Raw genomic sequence first — 25950 nt, 5'->3', positions numbered from 1 at the left:
TTGCATCGTCTGCAAATAGGCTCACATAACTGGACACCCCATCCACCATGTCATTTATGTAGACTGCGAACATTACTGGTGCCAACACTGATCCCTGTGGAACTCCACTCTCCACCAATCCCCATTCTGATGGTCTGTCCTTAATTATTGTTCTCATTTCTCTTCCTACCAAAAGTCTTCCATCCATTTTAGTAAACTGCCATGCACTCCTCCTACCATTTCAAGTTTCCAGATCAGTCTCTGGTGTGGTACCTTATCAAAGGCCTTTTTTAAATCCAGATATATTCCATCAGCCCAACCATCTCTTTCCTGTATTACATCTATCACCCTCGAATAGTAACATATCAGGTTTGTCGTGCATGAACGCCCTTTCCTAAAACCAAATTGACACTCACAAAGTATGTCATTTTTCTCCAAGAAGTCTGTCCATCTAGTCTTCACCACCCTCTCACACATCTTAGCTACCACACTTGTAAGTGACACTGGTCTATAGTTCAATGGGTCTCTCTTGTTACCTGATTTATAGATTGGGACAATGTTAGCTCTTTTCCAGTCTTGGGGCACTACGCCTTCCCTTAATGAGGCATCAATTACTTCACAAACTTTTTCTGCCAATTGCTCCCTGCATTCTCTTAAAATCCATCCTGATACCCCATCAGGTCCCACAGCTTTTCTCACTTCTAAACTCCCCATCATGTTCTTGATCTCCTCCACAGTTACTTGAAACTCCTTCATAATCCCTTTCTGTTCCATTACCAGTGGTTTGTCAAAAGCAGTCTCCTTTGTGAATACCTTCCGAAAGCATCCATTCATAGCCTCTGCCATTTCCCTGGGATCTTCACTGTATACTCCATTTACTTCTAAACTTTCAATACTTTCTCTATTTTTGATGTTGTTGTTCACATGTCTGTAAAAAGCCTTGGTTGGTCTTTACATTTATCAATTATATCCTTTTCTTGTTTCTTTCTTTCTTCTCTTCTAATCAACACATATTCATTTCTTGCTCTTTTGTAACTTTCCCACTGCTTAATCCGTCTTTTCCTTCTCCACCTCTTCCATGCATCCTCTTTTCTTGTTCTAGCCTTTTCACATCTATCGTTAAACCAGTCCTGCTTTCCAACTTCTCTATGTTGTCTTATTGGTACAAATTTTTCTCACCTTCTTTGTATATTTTTATAAATTCCTTCCACTTTTCATTTGCTCCTTAGCACTCTTGAATTTCATCCAATTTGTCTCTTGAAAGAATTTCTTTAGGTTTCCAAAATCTGTCTTGGCATAATTCCATCTTCCCACTTTATATTCTTCATTTCTTCTAGATTTCTCTTCGTCTATCACCTTGAACTCCAAAACTGCATGATCACTCTTTGCTAAAGGGCACTCCACCCTCATCTCCTCAATGACCATTGGCTCTGTACTAAAGACCAAGTCCAGTGTGTGTGTGTGTGTGTGTGTGTGTGTGTGTGTGTGTGTGTGTGTGTGTTTACCTAGTTGCAGTTTTACAGGGCATAGGTTTTACACTCATGTGGCCCTGTCTCCATATCTACACTTATCTAATTTTTCTTTAAAGCTATGCACACTCTTTGCTGACACCACTTCCTCACTCAAACTGTTCCAAGTCTCAACACATCCTTGCGGGAAACTATATTTTTTAACATCTCTCAGACATCTTCCCTTCCTCAGTTCTTTACTATGCAATCTTGTGCTGCTAATGTCACATTCTTCTCTCAAGATCAGTTTCTCATTATCCACTTGATCCATTCCGTTAATCAATTTATAAACTTGTATCAGATCCCTCTCTCCTTTCTCTGTTCCAAGGTTGGTAGATCCATAGTCTTTAGTCTCACCTCATATGTCATCCCTTCAAATTCTGGAACCATTCTTGTAGCCATTTTTTGTAGTCTTTCCAACTTCCTTATGTGTTTCTTTTTATGGGGGGTCCACACTACTCCTGCATATTCCAATCTGGGCCTTATTATAGTACTTATCATTTTCTTCATCATTTCTTTGTCCATATAGTGAAATGCTATTCCAATATTCCTTAGCAAATTATATGTCTCTGAAAATCCTATCAATATGGCTTAACGGTTGATTATTTTCTTTCATCATCACTCCCAAATCCCTTTTTTACTTTCTCCAGTTCTACTCCATCTCCCATCTTATAGATTCCCACTGGTCGTCTTTCACTCTTTCCCATTTCCATGACATGGCTTTTGTCCACATTGAATTCCATCTCCCATTTTTTACTCCATTCCCAGATCTTAGGTCTTCCTGCAGTATTTCACAATCCTCTTTTTGCATTATAACTCAGCACAACTTCACATCGTCCGCAAACAGATTTATGTAGCTGTTCACTCCTTCTGGCATGTCGTTTATATATATGAGAAAAAGTATTGGTGTCAATACTGACCCCTGCGGCACCCCGCTTTCTACTGGTAGAAAGCGGAGTGCTCTCCACTTGGACTTCATATCTTTAACTACTGTCCTTATTTCTCTCCCCCTCAAATAAGTGAAGCTGGATATTATTCAGACACAAGATGGTTTCCATCTACTGTCTCTACTATTTTCAAGTCAGCAGACTCTTTTAAGAAGGCTGGTGAGACCATATCTTCCTTGTAAGCTAAAAGAACCACCTGAACTTGTGACTCTGCAATGGATAAAATGGAAAGCCTTGTGGAAATGTGGTACATAAGTTTTATATGCGGTATAATGATGCGCCCTTTGTTTACATTCCAGAGGTTGCCAGCTAGCGTCTTTCCCGCTCCACTCTCCCACCTTTCATAAATTTAAGATCATCATTATAAAGTTACTTACATACATACATTAGTGTACATTATAATAACTTAGTCATAAATTAAACTGCTTAAATGTTTAACTTCATCATTTTCAATTTCATTAAACCTTTTACTGTACTATGATGCACTCTCATTTTGTTTACTCTCAACAGAAGTTCAAGTCAGGGGTCAAACTTGATATAATTAGTTCGCTTAATGAAAATTTTTTTTAGGAATGTAACCCATTCATTAAGCGGGGTTTGCTTGTAGTTTATCTTCCATAAAGAGACTGCGGAGCTCCCATTTTCCTTACTCCGTAGGCAAAGACACTGAGAGAAATCAGACTCTTCAATGACAAATATCAAAAGTTTCTCATATTCAACTCATATCTCCATAACCACAGCATGTAGACACTTCTGTATGGTGTCATTGGAAAGAGCAAGACTTGATGGTTTGTAGGAAGTACAGTAATGCTCCGCTTACCGAACAGGATAGAGAGTGTCAAAGCTGTTCGTAGAGGGGAAATTCGTTAAGTAGACGTAATTTTCCCATAGGAAATAATGGAAATAGGGGGGATGCATTCTGGGCTGGTCTCCAACATACCACATGGGTTAAGAAAAAAAAAAAAAAAAAAAAAATTATGTACCACATTTCCACAAGGCTTTCCATTTTATCCATTGTAGTCACGAGTTCAGGTGGTTCTTTTAGCTTGCAAGAAAGATACGGTCTCACCAGCCTTCTTAATAGAGTCTGCTGACTTGAAAATAGTAGAGACAGCAGATGGAGTCAAGATGGTGACGAACAATGCTATTAGTTTTCTTACCTCTCGTGTCTGTGAATAATATCCAGCTTCACTTCGAGAGTAAGAGACTTCCTGGTCTTCTTAGCAACGCTAGGCGACATTGCAGGGCGTTTTGGTGGTAAGTTGAGCGAGGGAAGACAAGCTGCTGGTGACGTTGTTATTGTTTTGAACAGGAGTGAGTGATGTGCATGTTGTCCACAAGAAGCACTGGTATATTCAAAAGCCTGCCGGCTTGTGTGATTCGTTGGTGCTTTCAAACTTGGAAAAAAAATTACCTGGATAAAACTTCGTTAAAGCGAGTTTGGTGTTCGTTAAACGAGCAGATGGTAGTAAAATGAAACCTTCATTGTAGCGAAATTTTGTTGTGTGAACCTTTGTTAAGCAGGGGTTGCCTGTACCAAATTTTACTTATCAATCATGTGATGGGCACCGTCTTAATCCCCTTTACTTTATTATATTATTATATGTGAAGCCTATGGCCACCCATCACAGGCCCCTCGGGCTGTTCTGCTGAGCAGACAACCCCCTCCTTCTTCTCGCTTCTCGTTGCAAGCGGGAGTGAGTAACCAGCCAGTCTTCAGCGGAGGTAGACGCGCGCTCTTGGTTCTGGCACAGAGTGGAGACACGTGTTGCTGGGCTGTTCTTGTTACTCGCTAGTCATTGGTCTGGGAGTTGTGCCCTCCTGTTGAGTAACTGGCTTGCTACTGGGTAGACTGTGGCTGTGTAGGACAACAGGCTTGTTGTCCTGAGGAAAGTGTAGCCGGTTGGGGCTGCATTTCCTGTTGTGCGTTCGTCCACTCGGGTGTGGCGACGTGGAGGGACGCGTTATTGTTTCGTTCCGTTGTGGCTGTTGGTGGCTGTGGTCACCAGTGTATTTTGTTGGGTGGCTGTGTGCCCCACCATCTTTTGTATAGTTTCAGTAGTAAACTGTATTGTAGTGGTAGTAGCCACGCATACTATTGAAGGCTGAGAGGCTTCATGTCGGCCAGTAGTGTGTAATTGTTCGCCAGACGTCTCTGCGACGAGTATATAGTGGGTGTCACCTGTAGATGGTGTCTGGGCTTGTGTGTACATCACCAGATGTGCTGTACACATCATATATTGCAGTAGTAATAGGCCAGGGATGTCAGTCTAACAGGTGTTCATAAGCACTTGTTGTAGTAGGATAGTATAAGTATATAATATACCGCGCGCGTTGTTCCGGTCTGTGAGTTATCACAGTCTGTGGACAAGGCGGGTGGAGAGGCGTTAATACATAATAGAGAAGTGGGTGGAATTGTCCTTGTGGGCGGTTTCTCTAGGGGGTATTAAGGCCTCGCCCTGTTACACTTAGCATCTACCATTTATAAATTCTACTTGGTTGGGTACAGGAGGAGAAGGAGTTGCTGAGGAGATTCCCTTACAGTGGGGGAAATTATACACTGTTGGCGACCTTGAAAGAACCTGAGGGTTACGTCGGCTGCGAGTTGTAGTAGTGGGGACTCTGTGGAGTGTTTTTTAATCCCCACTGTACTGACCGTAACAAAGTTGGCGATTTTGCCAGCATAACAGTCTAGTGAGCTGTAGCAGCTAACCGCAGCCGGGTGAACCGTAACAGTGGCGACCTCGCCAGGATAAACCAAGTGCTTTTATAGTGGTGTAGTGTATTGTGTAGGGTATTATTACTTATATTATTTTATTGTTTGTGAAAACGAGTCCCTGTGAGCACCATGGAGAGAGTCACTGGTCTTTTCACCCCAGCAGTGGAGGGTGAGGATGCGAGTGTGAGCCGGCGAGACTCACCACGTGGGTATGATGAGTCGGTGGCCGCGCGTGGGGTCAGTGAGGACGCAATTACTACGTGTCATGATAACGCACGTGGCGGTCCCAGTGAAGGTGATGTGGGATATATTAGCCCTGGCAGAAGTATCGGAAGCAGGGAAGGCTCCCGACGATCTAGTCCAGCAAGCAGTATTGCTGATAGTGTCCAGTCAGCTGCCAGACTGGAGGAACTGCGATTAAAGCTGGAAATGAGGAAAATGGAGATAGAAGCAGAAGAGAGGCGAGAGTTGAAGAGATTAGCTGCAGAAGAGAGACGAGAGTCAAACAGACTAGCAGCAGAGCAAGAGGCTAGAGAGGCAGAAGAGAGGGCTAGAGAAGCGGAAGAAAGACGAGAACTTCAGAGACTAGCAGCAGAGCAGGAGGCTAGAGAGGTGGAAGAGAGATGAGAGTTAAACAGACTAGCAGCAGAGAAGGAGGCTAGAGAGATGGAGAGAGAAAGGGCAGATAAAGATAGAGAGTTGGAGTGGGAGAGAACTCGCCATGCAATAAGTACGCCTGGAGTTGTTGGTAGTGTAGGAGGAGGAGGAGAACAGAGTGTAGAGCGTACTTTAGTTCAAAGTCTCCAGCTAGTCCCCGAATTTGATGAGGCTAAGGTGGCTGAATGGTTTGTCCGCTTCGAGAGGAAAGCCAAGGAGTTTGCTTGGTCTCGTGAGAGATGGGTAGGCTTGGTCACGAATAAACTCAAGGGAAAAGCCTTGGAAGTTTATGATAAAATGTCAGCTGATGATCTGGATGATTATGAGGAGTTTAAGGCTGACATTTTGCGGGTATATGAGCTGCGACCAGAAGCCTATCGCTTGCAATTCAGAGGAAAGAGGAAGCGAGCAAGTGACTCCTACCTCGAGTGTGCTCGTTCACTGGAGCAAGTGTTTGAGAGATGGGTTGCTAGCGAGGGTGTTGACTCTCTCGAGGCTTTGAAGGAGTTAGTAGTTATGGAGCAGTTTATTGATATTGCTGATAAGGAGCTGGTACCTCTGTTGAGGGAGAAGAGGTTTAGGACCTTGAAGGAGGCTGCTACATGGGCTGATGATTATGTGTTGGCCCACCGTCCTGTGCAGCAGCCTGGGAGTTGGAGTCGTAAGGAAGGTGGTCCTAAGGGAGGCCCAGGGAGTGGTGGCAATTCTTCCTCGGGCTCTTCAGGCCACTTTAGGCGATACACTGGATTCGGCAGTAAGATGGGTTTTGGAAAGCCCCAGGCCTCCACCCCTCCTTCTTCTGCGAAGGATGGGACGGCAGGGAAGGCGGCCCCTAAAACTCCCAAGTATGATTACCAGCCTATGTGCTATCACTGCCGAGGAAAAGGGCATTTTAAGTTCAATTGCCCAAAATTAGTAACAGCTGAAACTCCCAAGTCCTCGCAGAAACCAGTTGCCTTGCTGGTCTGGCCTGACACAGTTCGTGGTGATGAGTTGACTGCTCCTTCAGGTTTTAGAAGTGAGAAGGCACGGCGTGTGCCTGAGTTGTGTTTGGAAGAGGGAGAGCAGGTTGGCCCCCCTGTTCCTCCCCCTGTTGCCTCGCCGCTGTTGGTAAGGATAGTGAGCTTGACTGGTGCCGTCCTTTCCTGTGTGGAGGCACTGTTGAGATTGATGGCACCAAGTATCCCATCACTATACTGCATGATACGGGAGCACAGCAGTCAGTGTGCCGAAATGTCACTGGTAGGAAGGTGACATCTAGCAAGGCAGTGTTGTGTCGTGGACTTAACACTGTGGAGGAGTTCGTGACGGCTGAGGTGACGCTGTCATGTCCTCTTGTCACTGCTACGGCGCAGGTAGCAGTGGCAGACGAACTGCCAGTCGCAGGAGTGGACTTCCTGCTTGGGAATGATTTGGCTGGTGGTCGTGTATGGATCCCAACCTCTGATGAGGATGAGGTTGCTGAAGAGTCTGGGCCAGTGGTGCAAGACTCTGTAAATGTTGTTACCCGCTCTCAGGCCTGCCGGGCTGAGAGAGAGCCTGTTACTACCCAGGAGGTTGCTAGCAGCCAGGTGGGATTGACTCCAGATGGGAGTAACAGTGCTGATGTGGTGGAGCCAGTGTTGGGCTCACCATTGAGTTCTGGTGTAGAGGCTGACGGTGACGGTGTAGAGTCACTTGTTAATGCACCGGACTCGGCTTTCGGAGTTGTTGCTGAGAGTGAGGACGGAGTGTTGGGTGAAGCTGAGTTGTTTGATGGTTATCCTCACTCTGCAGAGCACTCCGGAGGGAGCACTCGTGCTGAGTCGCTTCCTGGTGTGGAGGCTGGGGGCTCTGATGTTCAGCACAGGCCCCAGCATGATGAGTCAGGCAGTTTGTTGGAAGTTGGCGCCCAGGGTGGGGAGACTTCCAGTTCTGCGGGGGGGTTGGAGGTTTCTTCCCCTGTGGAGCATCTTGGAGGCAGGGAGCGAGCTGTTCCCTTGCCTGGTGACTGCCTGGCTGGTGGTGATGATCCTTCTGAGGACTCACCGGATCACATGGCAGGAGCGGAGCAGCCTGGGCCAGCTCTCCGTGCTCGATGCCGTGTGGGACGTAGGGTTGCAGCGTTGCCTCAACCCCATGACTCTATAGTCCCCCTTTCTCTGTCCCAGCTAGAGCCTGCAGAGCTCATTCGTAGGCAGCAGGAGGACCCGGCGTTGGCCTCCTTCTTTGCCTGAGTGGGTGAGGGAAGTGAGGAGTTGGAGGGCAGGGAGGAGTTTTGCATCAAGGGGTGTTGTGTCGTAGATGGCAGGAGAGTGACAGTGGTGAGTTATTGCAAGTAGTTGTGCCGCAGAAGCTGCATGAGGCACTTGTGCTGTTGGCACATGAGGGGCCCATGGCTGGACACCTGGGCATCCAAAAGACCGTTGCTCGCCTGCGTCACAATTTTTGGTGGACTAGCATGTCTGGAGAAGTAACCACGATTCTTAAGTGCTGCCACACTTGTCAAGTGGTGGGCAAGCCTAATCAGACACCCCCTGTGGCGCCACTCCACCCTCTCCCTGCTGTTGATCCTCCCTTCACGAGGGTTTTGATTGATATAGTAGGTCCTCTGCCTACAACCAGGGCTGGTCACAAGTATTTGTTGACCATAATGGATGTTACCACGCGGTATCCTGAAGCAATTCCCCTGAGAAGCACTCACTCTAAGGTGGTGCTGAAGGCTTTGTTAACCTTCTTTACACACTTCGGATTGCCAGCAGAGCTGCAGTCCGATCAGGGGACCAACTTTACTTCAAAGTTGTTTAAGGATACGATGACTGCATGGGGGATCAAGCATATTGTGTCCAGTGCTTATCATCCACAGTCTCAGGGAGCCCTGAGAGACATCATCAAACTCTCAAAACCATGCTCAAGAGTTTCTGCATGGAGAGAGATAAGGATTGGGACGAGGGTGTCCCCTTTGTCTTATTTGCGGTGAGAGAAGCGCCCACTGAGTCCTTGGGTTTCTCACCCAATCAGCTAGTGTTTGGACACCGAGTGCGTGGACCGCTCGACGTAGTTCGGGAGGCTTGGTGTCAGCCGTCGCCTGAGCGCCCTGTCTCACTGCTTAAGAGCATTATGAGCAGTCGAGAGAGACTAGCCAAGGCATTAGAGGTGGCGCAGGCCCACCTGTGTAAGGCCCAGCAGAGTATGAAGGGGTATTATGACCGAAGGGCCGAGTATCGGAGTTTTGCCCCTGAAGATGAAGTGCTTGTGCTGTTACCACTGCAGGGCCAGCCGCTTGCTGCCCGCTATAGTGGCCCCTATATTATAGAGAAGAGGGTAGGTGACCTCGACTACCTGGTGGTAACTCCTGACCGGCGCAAGAGGGCTCAGCTGTGTCACGTTAACATGCTGAAGCCCTATTTTCGTTCTACTAGCCAGAAGGGCTCTTTTAGTTCTGCCGTGCAAGAGGCATCTTCAGTTTTATTTTTCTGCCGGGAGGGAGAGGCTCCAGAAGTTATTGGGCCTGAACCTGTTGTTCCTACAGGGCAGTGGGAATAGAATAGCCTCCATCTCTTGAAAGAGAAGGTTGCACATTTAGGGGATCAGCAATATGAGTTGCTTCGGCGGCTGAGAAAGTACTCATCAGTGTTTAGCAGTGTCCCGGGCAGGACACAGTTGATAGAACACGATATTGATGTTGGGGACGCAGAGCCTGTCAAACTGCCCCCCTACCGAGTAAATCCTATGAAGCAAGCACTGGTGGAGAAGGAGTTGGAGTACATGCTTAAGCATGGGCTCATTACTCGGACTTACAGTCAATGGAGTTCCCCAGTCATCCTGCAGCCTAAGCCTGATGGCAAGGTCAGGTTTTGTATTGACTTCAGGCGGGTTAATGCTCTAACAAAAGTAGACACTTATCCCTTGCCCCGTGTAGATGATTCTTTGGACCGAATCGGGTCAGCTACTTTTATCACCAAAGTGGACCTTGTCAAGGGGTACTGGCAGGTCCCATTGACGGAGCGGGCTAAGGAGATAGCGAGTTTTGTGGCCAACGGCGCTGTCTATCAGTGCCAAGTGATGCCTTATGGGCTGCGAAATACCCCAGCCACATTTCAGCGTCTCATGGACCGAGTTACTGATGGTCTGACTCACTGTGTCGTATACATTGATGACGTGGTCATCTATGACACAACATGGGCTGAGCATCTGACTAATGTAGAAGCCCTCTTTGCACGACTCCAGGAAGCGGGATTAGTTGTCAACTTGGAGAAGTGTGAATTTGTACAAGCTCGGGTGCAATACCTGGGTTACCGAGTGGGCCATGGCTACATCACTCCTGAAGCCAAAGTAGAAGCGATTAGGCGGTTCCCCGCACCGACCTGTCGCCGTGCCTTGCAGAGATTCTTAGGAGTGGTAGGTTACTACTGTCGTTTTGTACCGGGGTATTCGACCCTCCTGGCACCTCTTACAGATCTCTTGCAGAAGGGTAAGAAGTGGGTCTGGAGTGAAGACTGTGAGAGCGCCTTTCACCGAGTTAAGACCATTTTATGCGAGATGCCAGTGCTCCAGGCCCCTGACTTCAGACGAAGTTTTGCTCTCGCAGTAGATGCCAGTCAGGTGGGAGTAGGCGCAGTTTTATTGCAGCCTGATGACCAGGGTGTTAACCACCCTGTGTGTTATTTTTCGAAAAAGTTTATTCCCGCCCAGAAGAACTATTCAGTCATTGAGCAAGAGCTGCTTGCCATTTTGTTAGCCTTGCAGCATTTTGAAATTTACATCCCCGCTTATGGGCCCCAAGTAGTCATCTATTCAGATCATAGTCCCCTTCAGTTCTTACAAAAGTTTAAATTTAAAAATCAGCATTTAACTCGCTGGAGTCTTCTACTCCAGGAGTACAATATCATTGTCAAACATATAAAAGGAGCAGACAACGTTGTAGCTGATTGTCTGTCCCGGGGCCATTCCCTTTAATCAATTCCGTGCCTTTTAAAAAATTTTGAAAATGTTGTTTCCAAATTTTTTTCTTTTAAGGGAGGGCGTGTGATGGGCACCGTCTTAATTCCCTTTACTTTATTATATTATTATATGTGAAGCCAATGGCCACCCATCACGGGCCCCTCGGGCTGTTCTGCTGAGCAGACAACCCCCTCCTTCTCGTTTCTCGTTGCAAGCGGGAGTGAGTAACCAGCCAGTCTTTAGCGGAGGTAGACACGCGCGCTCTTGGTTCTGGCACAGAGTGGAGACACGTGTTGCTGGGCTGTTCTTGTTACTCGCTAGTCATTGGTCTGGGAGTTGTGCCCTCCTGTTGAGTAGCTGGCTTGCTACTGGGTAGACTGTGGCTGTGTAGGACAACGGGCTTGTTGTCCTGAGGAAAGTGTAGCCGGTTGGGGCTGCATTTCCTGTTGTGCGTTCGTCCACTCGGGTGTAGCGACGCGGAGGGACACGTTATTGTTTCGTCCCGTTGTGGCTGTTGGTGGCTGTGGTCACCAGTGTATTTTGTTGGGTGGCTGTGTGCCCCACCATCTTTTGTATAGTTTCAGTAGTAAACTGTATTGTAGTGGTAGTAGCCACGCACACTATTGAATGCTGAGAGGCTTCATGTCGGCCAGTAGTGTGTAATTGTTCGCCAGACGTCTCTGCGACGAGTATATAGTGGGTGTCACCCGTAGATGGTGTCTGGGCTTGTGTGTACATCACCGGATGTGCTGTACACATCATATATTGCAGTAGTAGTAGGCCAGGGATGTCAGTCTAACAGGTGTTAGTAAGCACTTGTTGTAGTAGGATAGTATAAGTATATAATATACCGTGCGCGTTGTTCCGGTCTGTGAGTTATCACAGTCTGTGGACAAGGCGGGTGGAGAGGCGTTAATACATCATAGAGAAGTGGGTGGAATTGTCCTTGTGGGCGGTTTCTCTAGGGGGTATTAAGGCCTCGCCCTGTTACACATAGCATCTACCATTTATAAATTCTACTTGGTTGGGTACAGGAGGAGAAGGAGTTGCTGAAGAGATTCCCTTACAGTGGGGGAAATTATACACTGATGGCGACCTTGAAAGAACCTGAGGGTTACGTCGGCTGCGAGTTGTAGTAGTGGGGACTCTGTGGAGTGTTTTATAATCCCCACTGTACTGACCGTAACAAAGTTGGCGATTTTGCCAGCATAACAGTCTAGTGAGCTGTAGCAGCTAACCGCAGCCGGGTGAACCGTAACAATCATTATATACTTGTGAACGTGTGTTTACATGCAGTTCTAAAGTCAATTGGCACTGTCTGTATCTTGTAACATTGGCAGTCCCATTTCTTTCAGCCTTTCTTCATATGTTAGGTCCTTTAGTTCCAGCACCATCTTTGTAGCTATCCTCTGGATCCGTTCAAATCTTCTTACAGTAAAAGTCTTTAAATCCGGAACCTTATAATCCAGAAAATTTGAAAGGCTGAGTTGAATATGGAAAAAGTAAGAAATAATAGTAATAAATATACAATAATAATAGCTGAAACCGAACATGTCATCATTGACATTGAGTTTAACACAAACTCATAAAAGAGTAAAATAATATTTGGAGGTATTATAAGTGGTGTTTTACGTTTCTGTAGGTGATGTGCGTGCATGCGTATGTGCGTGTGTGTTGCGGAGTCCTGTTATCTGTGTGGGTGGTCCAGCTGGTGTACGCTCGACGCCGGTGACTTGATTGGCTGGTGTATGATGTTGGAGGCCTTCCTTTCTTTTTGTTTCCCTTTATCAGACATCAGTCAATGTTTTATGTTATGAAATGTGTTTTGTATGATACTTGAAATTATTTTATAAAGTGTGACATAAGTATTGTGGACTGTATACATTATGTCCGGTACAGTACAGTACAATCACTCAAACTTCTCAGTATATGTGGATGGTGGAATAGCCTACGTAAAATAGTGAAATCACCTACACAAATACAAGTTGACAAGTAGGAAAAGAGCAATCATCACATATGGGCCACCATAATGGCTGGAAAGGCCCATGCCACTCCCCCCATAGTCTGGCAAATCTTCAAAAAAAAAAAAAGTCTACATAAATTTTGTGGTGTGGTGAGGAAGTACACAGTGGACTGGTGGTAGTAGCAATCCCTGTAAGATGTTATGACAGTACTACAAAGAGATATAGCAACTTGGGGTTAGTTTAATGGGGTTTACATAGTACCCTCAAGATTTTAATCTTACAGTACTTTCAGCCTTACTATCTTACAATCCGGAAAATCCTAGAATCCGGAATGCCTGAACCCCCATGACTTCCGGATTTCAGGACTTTTACTGTATATCCTTTTTTCAAGCTTGGCGACCACAGCACAGCAGCATATTCTAACTTCGGATGTATCATACTCGTAATACTCCAAATACCGAAATGTCCCCTAATATTAGTCAACATTTTATACGTTGTTCCAAATATCTCACTTATGTGTTTTTCGGGGCTCAGTTTCTTATATAGCCACTCCCAGATCTTCTTCCTCTTTAGTCTTCATTATTTGTTCCATACTAGTCTTCTCTTACTTTTTCCTAATTCCATTATGTGGAATTTCTTGCCATTGAATTCTAACTTCCACTTCTTACTCCACTCTTGAATTTTGTCTATATCTTCCTGCAGCAACAAATAGTCTTCTTGGGTCTTTATTACTCTTACCAATTTTGTATCATCAGCAAACAAACTATTATAGCTAGTCACTCCATACTGTATGTCATTTACATATACAGGTAACTTGATTTACGTGTGTTTGATTTACGCATTTGTTATAACACGACCAAGAAAATATTACAATTAATTTAATTTGTGCGATCGGTTTGCTTATACGCGATTTAGCACAACTGCATTTTCAAACTGAGTGCCAGACGCAATTCCAAACTGCTCGCCAGAGAGTTCCGCAGCTGGCCGATAGGTGAGAGCTCTGCTCTTCTCATGCTTCATATGCAGTCTGCCAGCACTGAGTACAGACGGAACCTCTTCAATCTGACTATAATTCACCAAGATGGCCCCAAAACGTCCTTCATCTTCTTCTGCATGTGGGATTATTTTTGATAAGTGGATTTTTGATAAAGTGGTAAAGCTCAGAGGAAGATGGTGACTGACTGTGGTGTGAGTGGTGAAGGCAGTGACGCAGTGAGTGTTGTGTTTACGTATTCTTTGTTTTGTTGTTTTCTCTCATTATTTTTTGCTTTCTCTTATTATTTCTTGCTTTTCCCTTTACTTTAAATACACTTCTAGTATTTAGAATGGTATATAATAAAAACATGTTAATTTAGCCAAATAAATAGAGTGTTTTGTACAAATTTTTTTTGGACCACATCCCGCATCCCCCCTATTATCTATTGTTTCTTATGACAATTACATGTTTGTTTTACGCGAATTTTGATATACGCGATGCCCCTTGGAATGCATCTATAGTGTAAATCGAGAGTTACCTGTAAGGTAACTCTCGATTTACGTGTGTTTGATTTATGCGTTTTTGTTATAACGCAACCGAAAAAATATTATAATTAATTTAATTTGTGCGATCGGTTTGCTTATATGCGATTTGGCCCAACCTCATTTTCAAACCGAGTGCCAGATGCAATTTCAAACTGCTGCCAGAGAGTTCCGCAGCTCTCTGGAGCTCCGCTCTTCTAATGCCTCATTTGCAGTCTGCCAGCACTGAGTACAGACGGAACCTCTTTAATCTCCCTATAATTCACCAAGATGGCCCCAAAACGTCCTTCATCTTCTTCTGCATGTGGGGTTATTTTTGATAAATGGATTTTTGATAAAGTGGTAAAGCTCTGAGGAACATGGTGACTGACTGTGGTGTGAGTGGTGAAGGCAGTGACGCAATGAGTGTTGTGTTTTCGTATTCTTTGTTTTGTTGTTTTCTCTTATTATTGTTTGCTTTCTCTTATTATTTCTTGCTTTTCCCTTTACTAAATTTAAATACACTTCTAGTATTTAGAATGGTAAATTTATAATAAAAACATGTTAATTTACCCAAATAGAGTACATATTTTGTAAAAAAATTTTTGGACTACATCCCACATCTCCCCTATTATCTATTGTTTCTTATGAGAATTACATGTCTGTTTTACGCAAATTTCAATATACACGATGCCTCTTGGAACACATCTATTGCGTAAATCGAGAGTTACCTGTACCTGGAACATAATGGGGCCTATGTTACTTTACTCCAAGATGAGTATGTATCTCTGATCACAGTTCTCATCTCTGTGTCTTTCAAATAATCCCTTATCCAATCTAACATTACTCCTCTCAGTCCTATGTTCTCTAACTTCCAAAATAGTCGGCTATCTCTTGGGTTAATTCATCAATTCTTGGTAAGACAAATTTTCATTGTAATACATTTCTTAAATACTGTAATAATGAACTCTTTTATTTCAACATTGAGTGTACAATAACACAGATTAAATAATTAAAATAATTTTTTGCATTATTGAAAGAGAATAAACTATTAAAAAAAAGAAAAGGGGTGTTTAAGGGTCAAAGGGACAAACCGCTCTGCAATAACGGACAATTCACAATAATGGACAACTCCTCACCCCCAGAGTCCATTATCGCAAGGCACCACTGTATGTATTTAAGCATGTAATGTTTAATCCCTAAATGTCAGGGACATTCCTTGCAGACGTCCCTCACACCTAGGCTATTTTTTACTTTTTTAAAATAGGTAATTTTTCATCAATTTTTCAACTGCTTTATCAGTGATAAAAATTTTAAAGTCTCACACTTGTCAATCTTTTCTTCTCAATATCATGCAAATCCAAACTCTCTAGGTGATGTGATGAAGTGAAGTAACTTACGCCCTCTCTCATCCTTTGTTTGAATGGTTGTGTGCCGTTAGAGATGCCTAGCTGGAGCCCAGTTGGTGCTCCAAGCCTCCTTTATCTGGTTCCTTCATCAGTATCTTTCAGTCACTCATGAACATGAATGCCTAAATCTATTATATTGCAAACACACTAAAGCCATGTCAACTACAGACATCACCTGCCCTCAATGTTGCATTAACTATAGATGCCATCTACCCTATAAGAGTTAAAGCAAGCTACAGCTGAACAAAAAGTAAACACTCACCATAATATTGATGTATGTCACTTATAACACAAAAAAATTATAATCTCACTCTACTAGTTTTGTACTTTTTGTACATGAAGCCACTTTCAAGACTTCAGATAGCAACTTCTAACTCTGTCCCAGCAACATTCTCAATAAGATGATGTTTTGGACAAATTTTGATCTTAGTGAACGGGAAGTCGCTGGCCACTTACATTTGTCCAAGAATTGACAGGAAGGGGAATGATTATATTCCCCTGCAGCCATTATGTACTATGGTTCATAGGACACAGAGATATTCACAGGCAAAAAAATGTTCTTGTGTAAATTTCACATTGTCTGCAAAAGGCATGTCAATTACAGATATCACCTGGCCTCTATGTTACACCAACTATAATGTCACTTACCCTTTAAGAGTTAAAGCAAGCTAGAGATACGGCTGAATAAAAAGTAAACCATAGTAAAAATACCCTACATTACTGCAGTAAAAAAAAAAGTGGCCTAGTCACAGAGGTGAGGCAAAGAACATAACTCACAACTGCTGCTGAGATGTCAAGAACACTTGGTGCATCACTGAACAGGACCCCATTTCAATTTTCAGCATTTCCTTAATAACATCAAAATAAAAAAATATGACATAGCATCCTTGTCTATTACACAGTGCTGTAAATCTCTGGATGTATGGATGAAACATCAAAACTAAATAAATCTATGAGAGGTCTCATTCTCATAAGACACAGGGTATTTTTCTTTTTCATTTCAATGAAAAAAGAAACACCTTACATGCTGTCAAATATAAGTAATTAACAGGAATAAATTGAAAACCTAACAGCACTGCTCATGGGAAGTAGAGACTTTGTCATGGGAGAAGTAAACATCAGTAGCAATGCAGTCATGACTCATTTTAACCCATAAAAGTTACAGGGCAAACATTGTATTCCAAACAAAGGTCAAACACCAAACAAATTTTTGTGTTCAAACAGAACATATACCAAGTTGGACTTATTCTTAAGTGGGCATTTACCAAGGTACCATTGAATGGGCAAACATTGAGATAAACCAAATTCTACCACTCACTTTGTTCCTGTGGTCCCATGCTGTTTTATTGGATCTTGTTCAGTTTCTGACACACTTAAAAGCTGAATACTCTCTGCTGCTGCAGCTACTTCATCTTTGCAGAGTGGAGGGTTCATGGCTGCACTGCTGCTTTGCCTATGTACACATGAAAAGAGTGGTTAAGAAATTGCATTCAATATCTATGGGACTGAATTAATAATCAATAAAACTATTTAATCAAAATATCACACTTTTGCATTTACACATCTTAATAGGATAAAGATTTTTTTTCAGGAACTAAAAATTTATTTTCAAAAACTTATATGCAACCTCATTAAAGAGAATATTAAGCAGTATGAAGAAAAAAATCTTATTCCTTCAGAGAGTAAGTTATGAACTGATAGAGAGAGAGAGAGAAACCCAGCCACCGGGGGGAGCAAGCCAGCTCATCTCGGTGCCAGTCCCAAGCTCAGGTAAATGGGGAGGGTTGGTGTCAGGAAGGGCATCCGGCCATAAAACCATACCATAACACCAGGATGGCGAGTCTCAATACAGAAGTACCGATAAAATGGAAGCAACGCACAGGGAACACGCCCGACCTCTGTGGTGAAGCAAGGCCTACCGCGTGGTGAGTGTGCGCAGCCAAAGAAGCAAGTTCCAATTAGTTTGAAAGTAGGAACACTAAATGTTGGCACCATGACTGAATGAAGGAGAGAGGTAGTGGAGTTGATGAGGATGAGAAGAGTCAGTGTTCTGTGTGTGCAGGAAACAAGGTGGAAAGGAAACAAGGCAAAGGAACTAGCAGAAGGATACAAGTTGTACTACAGTGGAACAACCCCAGAAGGAAGAAATGGAGTTGGAATCGTTGTCTCACCCAATATGAAAGAAAATATTAAGTGTAATAAGGGAAGGAGATAGAATAATTATCATGAAATTAATGTATGAAGCATGTGCATTATACATTATAAGTGCCTATGCCCCACAAAGGAAATATTCTGGAGAAGGCTGGAGAGCATGATGGAAAGTGTCCCAGCAGAGGAAAGAATAATGGTAGGTATGGATCTGAACGGCCATGTGGGCACAGAAAAAAAAGGCATTGAGAGAATACACAGAGGCAATGGATATGGAAGGAAAATTAGAGATAGGGAAAGAGTGGTGGATATAGCTGTATCGTTTAATCTTATGGTAACAAGCACATTTTTCTCCAAAAGGGAAGAGCATACCATCACCTATGAAAGTGGAGGGAATGTGGCCTGGATAGATTGTCTAATGTATAGGAGATAAAAAACAAGTGAAGTAAGAGACTACAGGTTAATACCCAGGGACCATGTTGCACCACAGCATAGACTAGTGGTGATAAGTCTACAGCTGAATATGCCAAGGCCGAGGAAAAGAGAAAATTAGAGGAGGATAAAGTGGTCGCAACTAAAGGAGGAATCAAAACAGCTAGAATTCTAGACAAAGGTGCTAGAAAGGATGGACAAATCATACAGGATGTTAATAGATAATGGGAGATGAAAACAGAAGTAGTGAGGAGTACAGCCAAAGAAGTGTTGGGACAAACATCAGGTAAACCATGTAGTGTACAGCAGGATTGGTGGTGGAAAGAGTGTATACAAGACAAGCTGAGAGAGAAAAAGCAGGCGAAGAAGAAATGGGAACAAACAAGGAGCCAAATGGATAAAGTAGAGTACCTGCGTGCAAAGAAGGATGCAAGGAAAGAAGTAGCTGTGGCAAAAGCGGAAGCCTGTGAGAACATATACGTAGATTTGGACACACCTCAAGGACAGAAGATATACTAGCTAGCAAAAAGTAGGAACAGGGCAACAAAGGATATACAGCATGTGAAGCAGATAAAAGATGCTGAAGGGCAGATACTAAATAAAGATGAAGTGCACAAAAGGTGGGAGGAGGACTGCTGAATGAGGAAAAACCACCAGGAATTCTTTGAAAATGGAACTGAGTGTGAAGGGCCAATGAGGGCAGTAGAGAGAATGAAAGTTGAGAGGGCCACGAAAAAGATGAAGAAAAACAAGGCCATTGGACCACACAACAAAATTTTCACAAAAGTTTTGTTTCTCTTATTTTTTCGATTGTTTTCAATTCAAAATTTTGTGCTGATTCCAAATATATCCTTATTTTTCTCCTATCATCAATCATTTTAGAGATACAGCAAATTATGCTAATATAATGAAATGTACGGGGTACAGGCCGAGCACACTTACTGTTGTGAATATTCATTGCTTATTCATTGATTTCGACATCACTTATTTGAATTTAGTATACTATGATTGCTTCATTGACTGCTTTATCTGACTTGGGTGTTGCAATCTGTGTCATTGTGTGATGAGATACGACAATGATGTCGATGATGAGATATGACGTTTGTGTGATTTTGGTGTGAGAATCATGGTGTGTTGGAGGTTATATAATTGCTTTGTTATATATTTTATTTAATTGGCTTTTGTACCTTTTAGGAGTAGGTCATGCCAGATTGATCAAATACAGAGTTATTATCTTTCAAGTTTATATGATATATATGTCGCTAATATTTTTTCTCTCTTTCAGGTTTGTATGATAAATATTGACTGATTTAATTATGGCTACAAGAGGATGCAGAAATTCATCAGATTCGTTTTGTTATGTGTGTGGATTCTATGTTGGACCTAAGCATGTATCGCATAAAATTGTGAAAGGTGCTAAGTACTGGATTGCATATAGACTGTACTTTGGAATGAGTATGGGTGACCAAGATAAACCATGGGTCCCTCATGTGATATGTGGAAGTTGTTGGTCAAATTTAGATGCATGGCTGAGAAGTGCACGAAAATCAATGCCATTTGCTGTGCCGAGAGTTTGGCGAGAGCCAAAAAATCATGATGATGATTGCATGATTGATATATCAAAGTATAGAAAAGTTAAGGGAAGAAAATTCCTTCCATATCCCAGCCTTCCATCCTCTATTGCACTTGTGCCACATGATGATACCTTACTTGTTCCACGGCCTCCGGAAAATGTAAGTATATCATACAGAATCTGTAACAGAATCAATATTGAAATATCGCAAACATACAGTAGTTAAGTGTTTTAGTAATGTGATTGACCAGACAATCTATACTTATGCTTAGTTATTAACTGAATTTTTTTCAGGTAGAGGACAAGATGGAGGTCTCAGGAGTGTCGGAAGGTTGTGAAGATGAAGAAACTGATGAAACATTTGAGCCAAGATTGAGGACACGCCCACACTTTCCGAATCAGCGTGAACTGGATGACCTCATCTTAAGAAATTTGGGTCTCACTAAGTCAAGAGCTGAGCTTTTAGCATCCAGACTAGATGAATGGAACCTGCTGGGGGAGGACTGCAAATCAACTGTATACAGGAAGAGCCATGAAGAGTCTGGAGTGTTTTTCAATATTAGTGATGATCTCTGCCTTTGTAAAGACATTAATATTAATATTAATGGCTTGTTTTCAGCCACTGGAATAGATCACAACTATGAAGAATGGCGACTTTTCATAGATAGTTCTACAAACAGCCTGAAAGCTGTTTTACTACATAATGGGAATCAGTATCCATCCCTCCCTATAGCATACTCGGTACACATGAAGGAAGAATATGACAATGTAAAGAAACTTTTCGAAAAAGTAAACTATAATGAGTTTAAATGGGACATTTGTGGTGATTTTAAAATGCTTGCTTTCTTACTTGGATTGCAGGGTGGATTCACCAAGTATTCATGTTTTCTTTGTCTGTGGGACACTAGGGTGGATCATGAACATTACCAGAAGGTTGAGTGGCCCCCTCGAGATGACTTGCAGCCAGATAAATGGAATGTTATTAGACAACCTCTTGTAAAGCCTGGAAAGGTGTTGCTACCTCTACTTCATATAAACAGTTTGTAAAAGCTTCAGATCGTGGTCGAGAAGCATTTCAAGAGATTCGTCTACTCGTTCCTAATCTATCACAGGCCAAAGTTCAGGGTGAGATATTTACTGGACTGCAAGTAAGAAGAATGTTGAAGTCAGCACAACTTGAGAATGCAATGAGTGATTTTGAGAAAGAGGCATGGTGTGCATTTCGAGATATAGTTAATGGATTCCTTGGTAACAAGAAAGACCCAAAATACAAGCAGTTGGTAGGAAAACTTTTGGAAAGTTACAAGAATTTAGGCTGTAGAATGTCACTAAAGGTGCACTTCCTGCACTCACACTTGGACTTTTTTTGTGAAAACTTGGGAGAAGTGAGTGAGGAGCATGGTGAGAAGTTCCATCAGGACATTGCAAAAATGGAGAAAAGATACCAAGGAAGATGGGACACTGCTATGATGGGGAACTATACATGGTCACTGGTATGTAAAGCTCAAGGAGCTCACAGTAGGAAAGCGCGTTCATCAGTGCACTTCTAGTAGGCCTACTGTCGCTTATAACCTTATCACAGTCATTCAATGCATTTTCTTTGCTTTATTTAATTTACTTTGCTTAATTGTAATGAAATCCAAGAAAAAAAATTTATATGCATTTAAATATCAACAAATAAATAAGATGTTGTTGCTATTTATGGTTCTTTATTTATACAAACCTCAATTTTTTTCCTAAAATATTTATGGTATGCAATTTTTAATGATATATTTGGAATCAGGAGGAAAATCTGCCTTGGAAACACTAAAAACTTTTAAAGAAACAAAACCAGTGTTACCCAGTGATAATATCCCCGTGGAGGCATGCAAGGCTTTAGGTAAAGAAGGAGTGGATATCCTGTGGGGACTAATGAAGAAGATTGAAGATCAGAAGATATACCAGAGGAACGGGGAGAGAGCATAAAAGTCCCCATTTTCAAAGAGAAAGGGGATGTGCAGGATTGTGCAAACTATTACAGTATAAAGCTTCTTTCCCATACAATGAAGATCTGGGAGAGGATTATGGATGGGAGGTTGAGACAAGAGGTAGAGATATCAAGGTCAGTTTGGATTAATTCCTCAAAATGGAACAACAAATGCAATATTCATACTAAGACAGATTATGAAAAAGTACAGAGAGAAACAGAGAGAGATACATGCAGTAATGATAAATTTAGAGAAAGTGTATGATAGGATCCCATGGCAAGAAGTATGGAGATGTTTGAGGAAGATGGTGCCAGAGAAATATGTGAGACTGATTATGGAGATGTATAGGAATGTGAAAACAAGAGTTAAATGCACAGCTGGTATGACAGGGAACTATGATGTGCGAGTTGGGTTGCATCAAGGCTCAGCTCTCAGCCCTTTCCTCTTCAACATAGTGTTTGATGTGCTGACGGAAGAGGTAAGAAGAGGAGTGCCATAAGAAATTATGTATGCAGATGATGTGGTGTTGGTTGGTGAGACAAAGCAAGAAGTAGAAGAGAGAGTGGAGGAGTGGCATGGAGCACTGAGGGACACAAACAAAAAAGACAGAACCACACTAGAGTATTGGAGGGTCTGTGCGCCAGTCGGGTCTGTGCGCTAAGCCCCGCGTTAAATCTCATAACACACAAACAGAGTGTTTAAATGGCGGGCCGTAGTTCAAATTTTCCCGCCAGTACCGTTCCAGTGTTGTGTTTGCGCCAGGGAGAGAGAGGCAGTGCGTCTTCCGCTATACTGAGGTAAGTTGTCTTCCGCTAACTGTTTCGTTAACACACATGAATATCAGTGTTAGTCACTGCTACCTATTTTGATACAAAACTGACATAACTTGTCAATCAATTCTTTGTTATAATACATGACTGTCAAATGGTTGAGGATAAACATGCCTGAGTGTCAGCAAATAGGAGAGGGCGTGGGTAGCGCGCAAACCCGCCACAAACGCTCATGGCGGGTCGCGCGCCCACCAGGCAAAAGCAACACTAGGCTAGAGTGCTTGTTTTGTTTTTGTTTTCTCTTTTTAGGCTATCTGCATTTTCAGTTTTTTTTTTTTTTTTTTGGAAAAAATGAAAAAAAAATATTATTCCATTATGCATGTTAATTTGTATTTTTGCTCTGATCCTTTTCAACAGCCCTTGCTGAAATGGCATCAACACAGCGGTACAAACAAGAACAAGTGGAGAAAGCTGTGGAGCTGGTAAGATCTAAACAGATGTCCCTGAATGCCGCCTCCAAAACTTTTGGTATCCCTTACGCCACCCTTGGGGATAAGGTCAGGGGAAGAAGACCTATGCAGCCTGCTCCCAAAACAGTTCTGTCAATGGAAGAGGAGAAGAAGCTAGTAGATTGGCTGATTGAAGTGTCTAAACGAGGTTTTGGACGGACCAAAGACGACCTCAAAGACATGGTGAAAACCATTCTCGATGATAGGGAAGAGAGGACTGTCTTCAAAAACAACCGCCCTGGAAAGGATTGGATGCGAGCCTTTTTCAAGAGGCATCCAGAGATACGGGAAAGAATTGGACAACCACTTGGCCGTGAGAGAGCAATTGTGACAAAGGATGCTCTAGGTGAATGGTTTCAGCAAATGAAACATTACCTGGACACCATCGATCCCACTTTGTTGACCTCTCCTGACCGGATCTTTAATGCTGATGAAAGTGGTTTTAATATATGTCCAAAGACAAAGAAAATCATCAGCATGACAGGAGCAAAACACGTCTACTCTGTCACAAGTGGCAAACGGCAGCAAGTGACAATGTTGGCCTGCTCCTCTGCCATGGGGCAGTACCTTCCACCGCTGCTGATCTTTCCCTACACCAGAGATCCTCGCTTCAATGCGTTGGAAGGTTTTGAAGAGGCTTTTTTTCAAAAAACTCCAAATGGTTGGATCACTGAGGTGGTCTTTCTTAGCTTTCTGAGGGACATTTTCATTCCCAAATTGGGAGAAAAGCGACCAGTGGTGCTGTTTGTGGACGGCCATTCCAGCCATCATTCCTGGCAATCTGCACGCTGTGTAACGAGAATGGTGTCATCCTTTACTGCCTGAAGGCGCATGCCAGTCACCTTATCCAGCCACTGGATCAAGCTTTCTTTGGGGCAATCAAACTAGCATGGAGTGAAGCCGTCAGAAAGTTTCAGTACCAAACTGAGAGAGTGTCACCATGTGCACGTTTGCCCGCACACTAAAGAAAGCTTGGGACACTACAGCACGACCAGAGCTTGCTTACAAGGGATTTGTTAAGTCTGGGATCTATCCTTTTAACCCTGAGGTTGTACTCAACTCAGACAAGCTGAAGCCAAGCTGCAGTTTCTCCAGCGCTGCTCCAGTCACTCTCCCTACCTCAGCATCTTTTGGCATCACTGCTCTTCCCGCATGTACCCCAACAATCTCAACCTCTGTTCCTTCTGCTTCACCAGCAGCCAAATCCAAGTTCCCTGGGCCAGAACAAAGAACTCCCACTCTCTCAGCATTCTCCAACATTTTTGAGCTGATGAAGCTGAGCCTGTCATTAGGGGAAGGAACAACTCTAAAATTCATGAAGCGGTACGAGGAGCGATACGACATGGATGACCCACCCTATGAAGACTGGAAGGTGTTGTTGGAGAAAACCTTACAGCCTGCCTCACAGTCCCTGCCTTCCACATCCCAGCCTGCCTCACAACCCCTGCCTTCCACATACCAGGCTGCCTCACAAACCCTGCCTTCCACATCCCAGCCTGCCTCACAACCCCTGCTTTACACATCCCAGGCTGCCTCACAAACCCTGCCTTCCACATCCCAGCCTGCCTCACAACCCCTGCTTTACACATCCCAGGCTGCCTCACAACCCCTGCCTTCCACATCCCAGCCTGCCTCACAACCCCTGCCTTACACATCCCAGCCTGCCTCACAACCCTTGCCTTCCACATCCCAGCCTGCTCCACAACCCCTGCCTTACACATCCCAGCCTGCTCCACAACCTCTGCCTTCTACAAAGAAAAATTCCAAAACGATTGATGATTACCTCACGCTGCCCTCATTCCCGAAGAAAAAAGGATTAAAAAAGACCATCGCAGTATTGCCATGCTCAATAAGCGGTGTTGAGTACCGGCAAATGATTGAAGAGAAACAGAGAAAGAAACGAGAGGAGGAGAGGGAGAAAATGGAAAGAAAAAGAAAGAGAGAAGAGAGAAAAAAAATTATAGAACAAGAAGCTGAAGCAAAGAGAAAGAGAATGGAGGAAAAGAAAAGGCAGAAGGAAAACAACAGGAAAGAAAAAGAAAAGAGAAAAAGGAAAGAAAAACGATTCAGGACACTTCAGTATGTTTCCCAAAAGCAGAAAGACAAGGAAACAGAAACTTCAGAGAGTGCGGATGAGCCAGTCTTGGACGATGACTCGGATGATGTAATTGATGATATGAACGAGCTCTGTGGAAAATGTCAATGTGAAACAAAAGGAAAGTTAAGGATAAAATGTGTATTGTGTGACAGCTGGTGGCATGCAGAATGTCTGAGTGAGATGAATTTGAGTGAAAAGTCTCAGGAGGACATTGATACAATGGATACTGAGTTTTTTGTAATAAATGTAATTAGGCTATTTTGATACTGTTGAATGATTTTTTTCACGGAGTATTCTTAAGATTTTCGTTTCGATTTCTGAAAGGCATTTATTTGTTATTTTGACACTGTTAAATGAAACATTTCACGGAATATTCTTAAGATTTTCGTTTTTAACTCTGAGACATTTATTTGTTATTTTGATACTGGTAAATGAAACTTTTCCCGGAGTATTGTTAAGATTTTTGTTTTGAACTCTGTGGGACATTTATTTGTTTATGATATTCATAACTAAAGCACAGTTTTTATGTTTGTCAATACACTATTTTAAAAATAAAAAAGTTAGTTTGCAATCTTTCATTTATTTTTCCAAAGCTTTTACTCCTTGAGAGGCAAGAGGATTTATCAACTACCTATTGAGAGTGATTTTGATAGCTTGTAGATTAAAACAAAGAACTTAAGGCACCTAGCGCGATGACCCGACATGCCATAGCGCACTGACCCCCTGGCGCAACCCCTCCTCAACCTAGCGCGTAGACCCGGCTGGGTGGCGCACAGACCCTACCTAACTTTCCCTTACTTACAGTGCACAATCGGGAAACTGCAGCGATTGAGGGTAGCGTTACCCGCCA

At 43.1% G+C, this 25950-nt stretch overlaps 3 protein-coding genes across 3 annotated transcripts in view; 2 read left to right on the top strand and 1 right to left on the bottom strand.

Moving 5' to 3' along the window:
* Nucleotides 1-25950, bottom strand: part of LOC123517159 (piwi-like protein Ago3) — a 269657-nt gene that overhangs the window by 149989 nt on the left and 93718 nt on the right. The window contains exon 5 of the mRNA XM_045277139.1: nt 16922-17056. Coding sequence (XP_045133074.1) covers nt 16922-17056 — 135 coding nt within the window. The remainder of the gene's footprint in view (nt 1-16921; nt 17057-25950) is intronic.
* LOC123517160 lies at nt 19236-21425 on the top strand. Its single transcript, XM_045277140.1, has 2 exons — nt 19236-19916; nt 20051-21425. The coding sequence occupies exons 1-2, from the start codon at nt 19500-19502 to the stop codon at nt 20801-20803; spliced, it is 1170 nt and encodes a 389-aa protein (XP_045133075.1). The 5' UTR covers nt 19236-19499; the 3' UTR covers nt 20804-21425.
* LOC123517161 lies at nt 22354-23923 on the top strand. Its single transcript, XM_045277141.1, has 2 exons — nt 22354-22520; nt 22911-23923. Exon 2 carries the CDS (start codon nt 22922-22924, stop codon nt 23825-23827), a length of 906 nt encoding a protein of 301 aa, XP_045133076.1. The 5' UTR covers nt 22354-22520; nt 22911-22921; the 3' UTR covers nt 23828-23923.

Source organism: Portunus trituberculatus, chromosome 41 (genome assembly GCF_017591435.1).
Source record: "Portunus trituberculatus isolate SZX2019 chromosome 41, ASM1759143v1, whole genome shotgun sequence".
In the NCBI taxonomy this organism is placed as follows: domain Eukaryota; kingdom Metazoa; phylum Arthropoda; class Malacostraca; order Decapoda; family Portunidae; genus Portunus; species Portunus trituberculatus.
The sequence above is the reverse complement of the archived record's forward strand: the minus strand, read 5'-3'. Positions and strand labels throughout refer to the sequence as shown.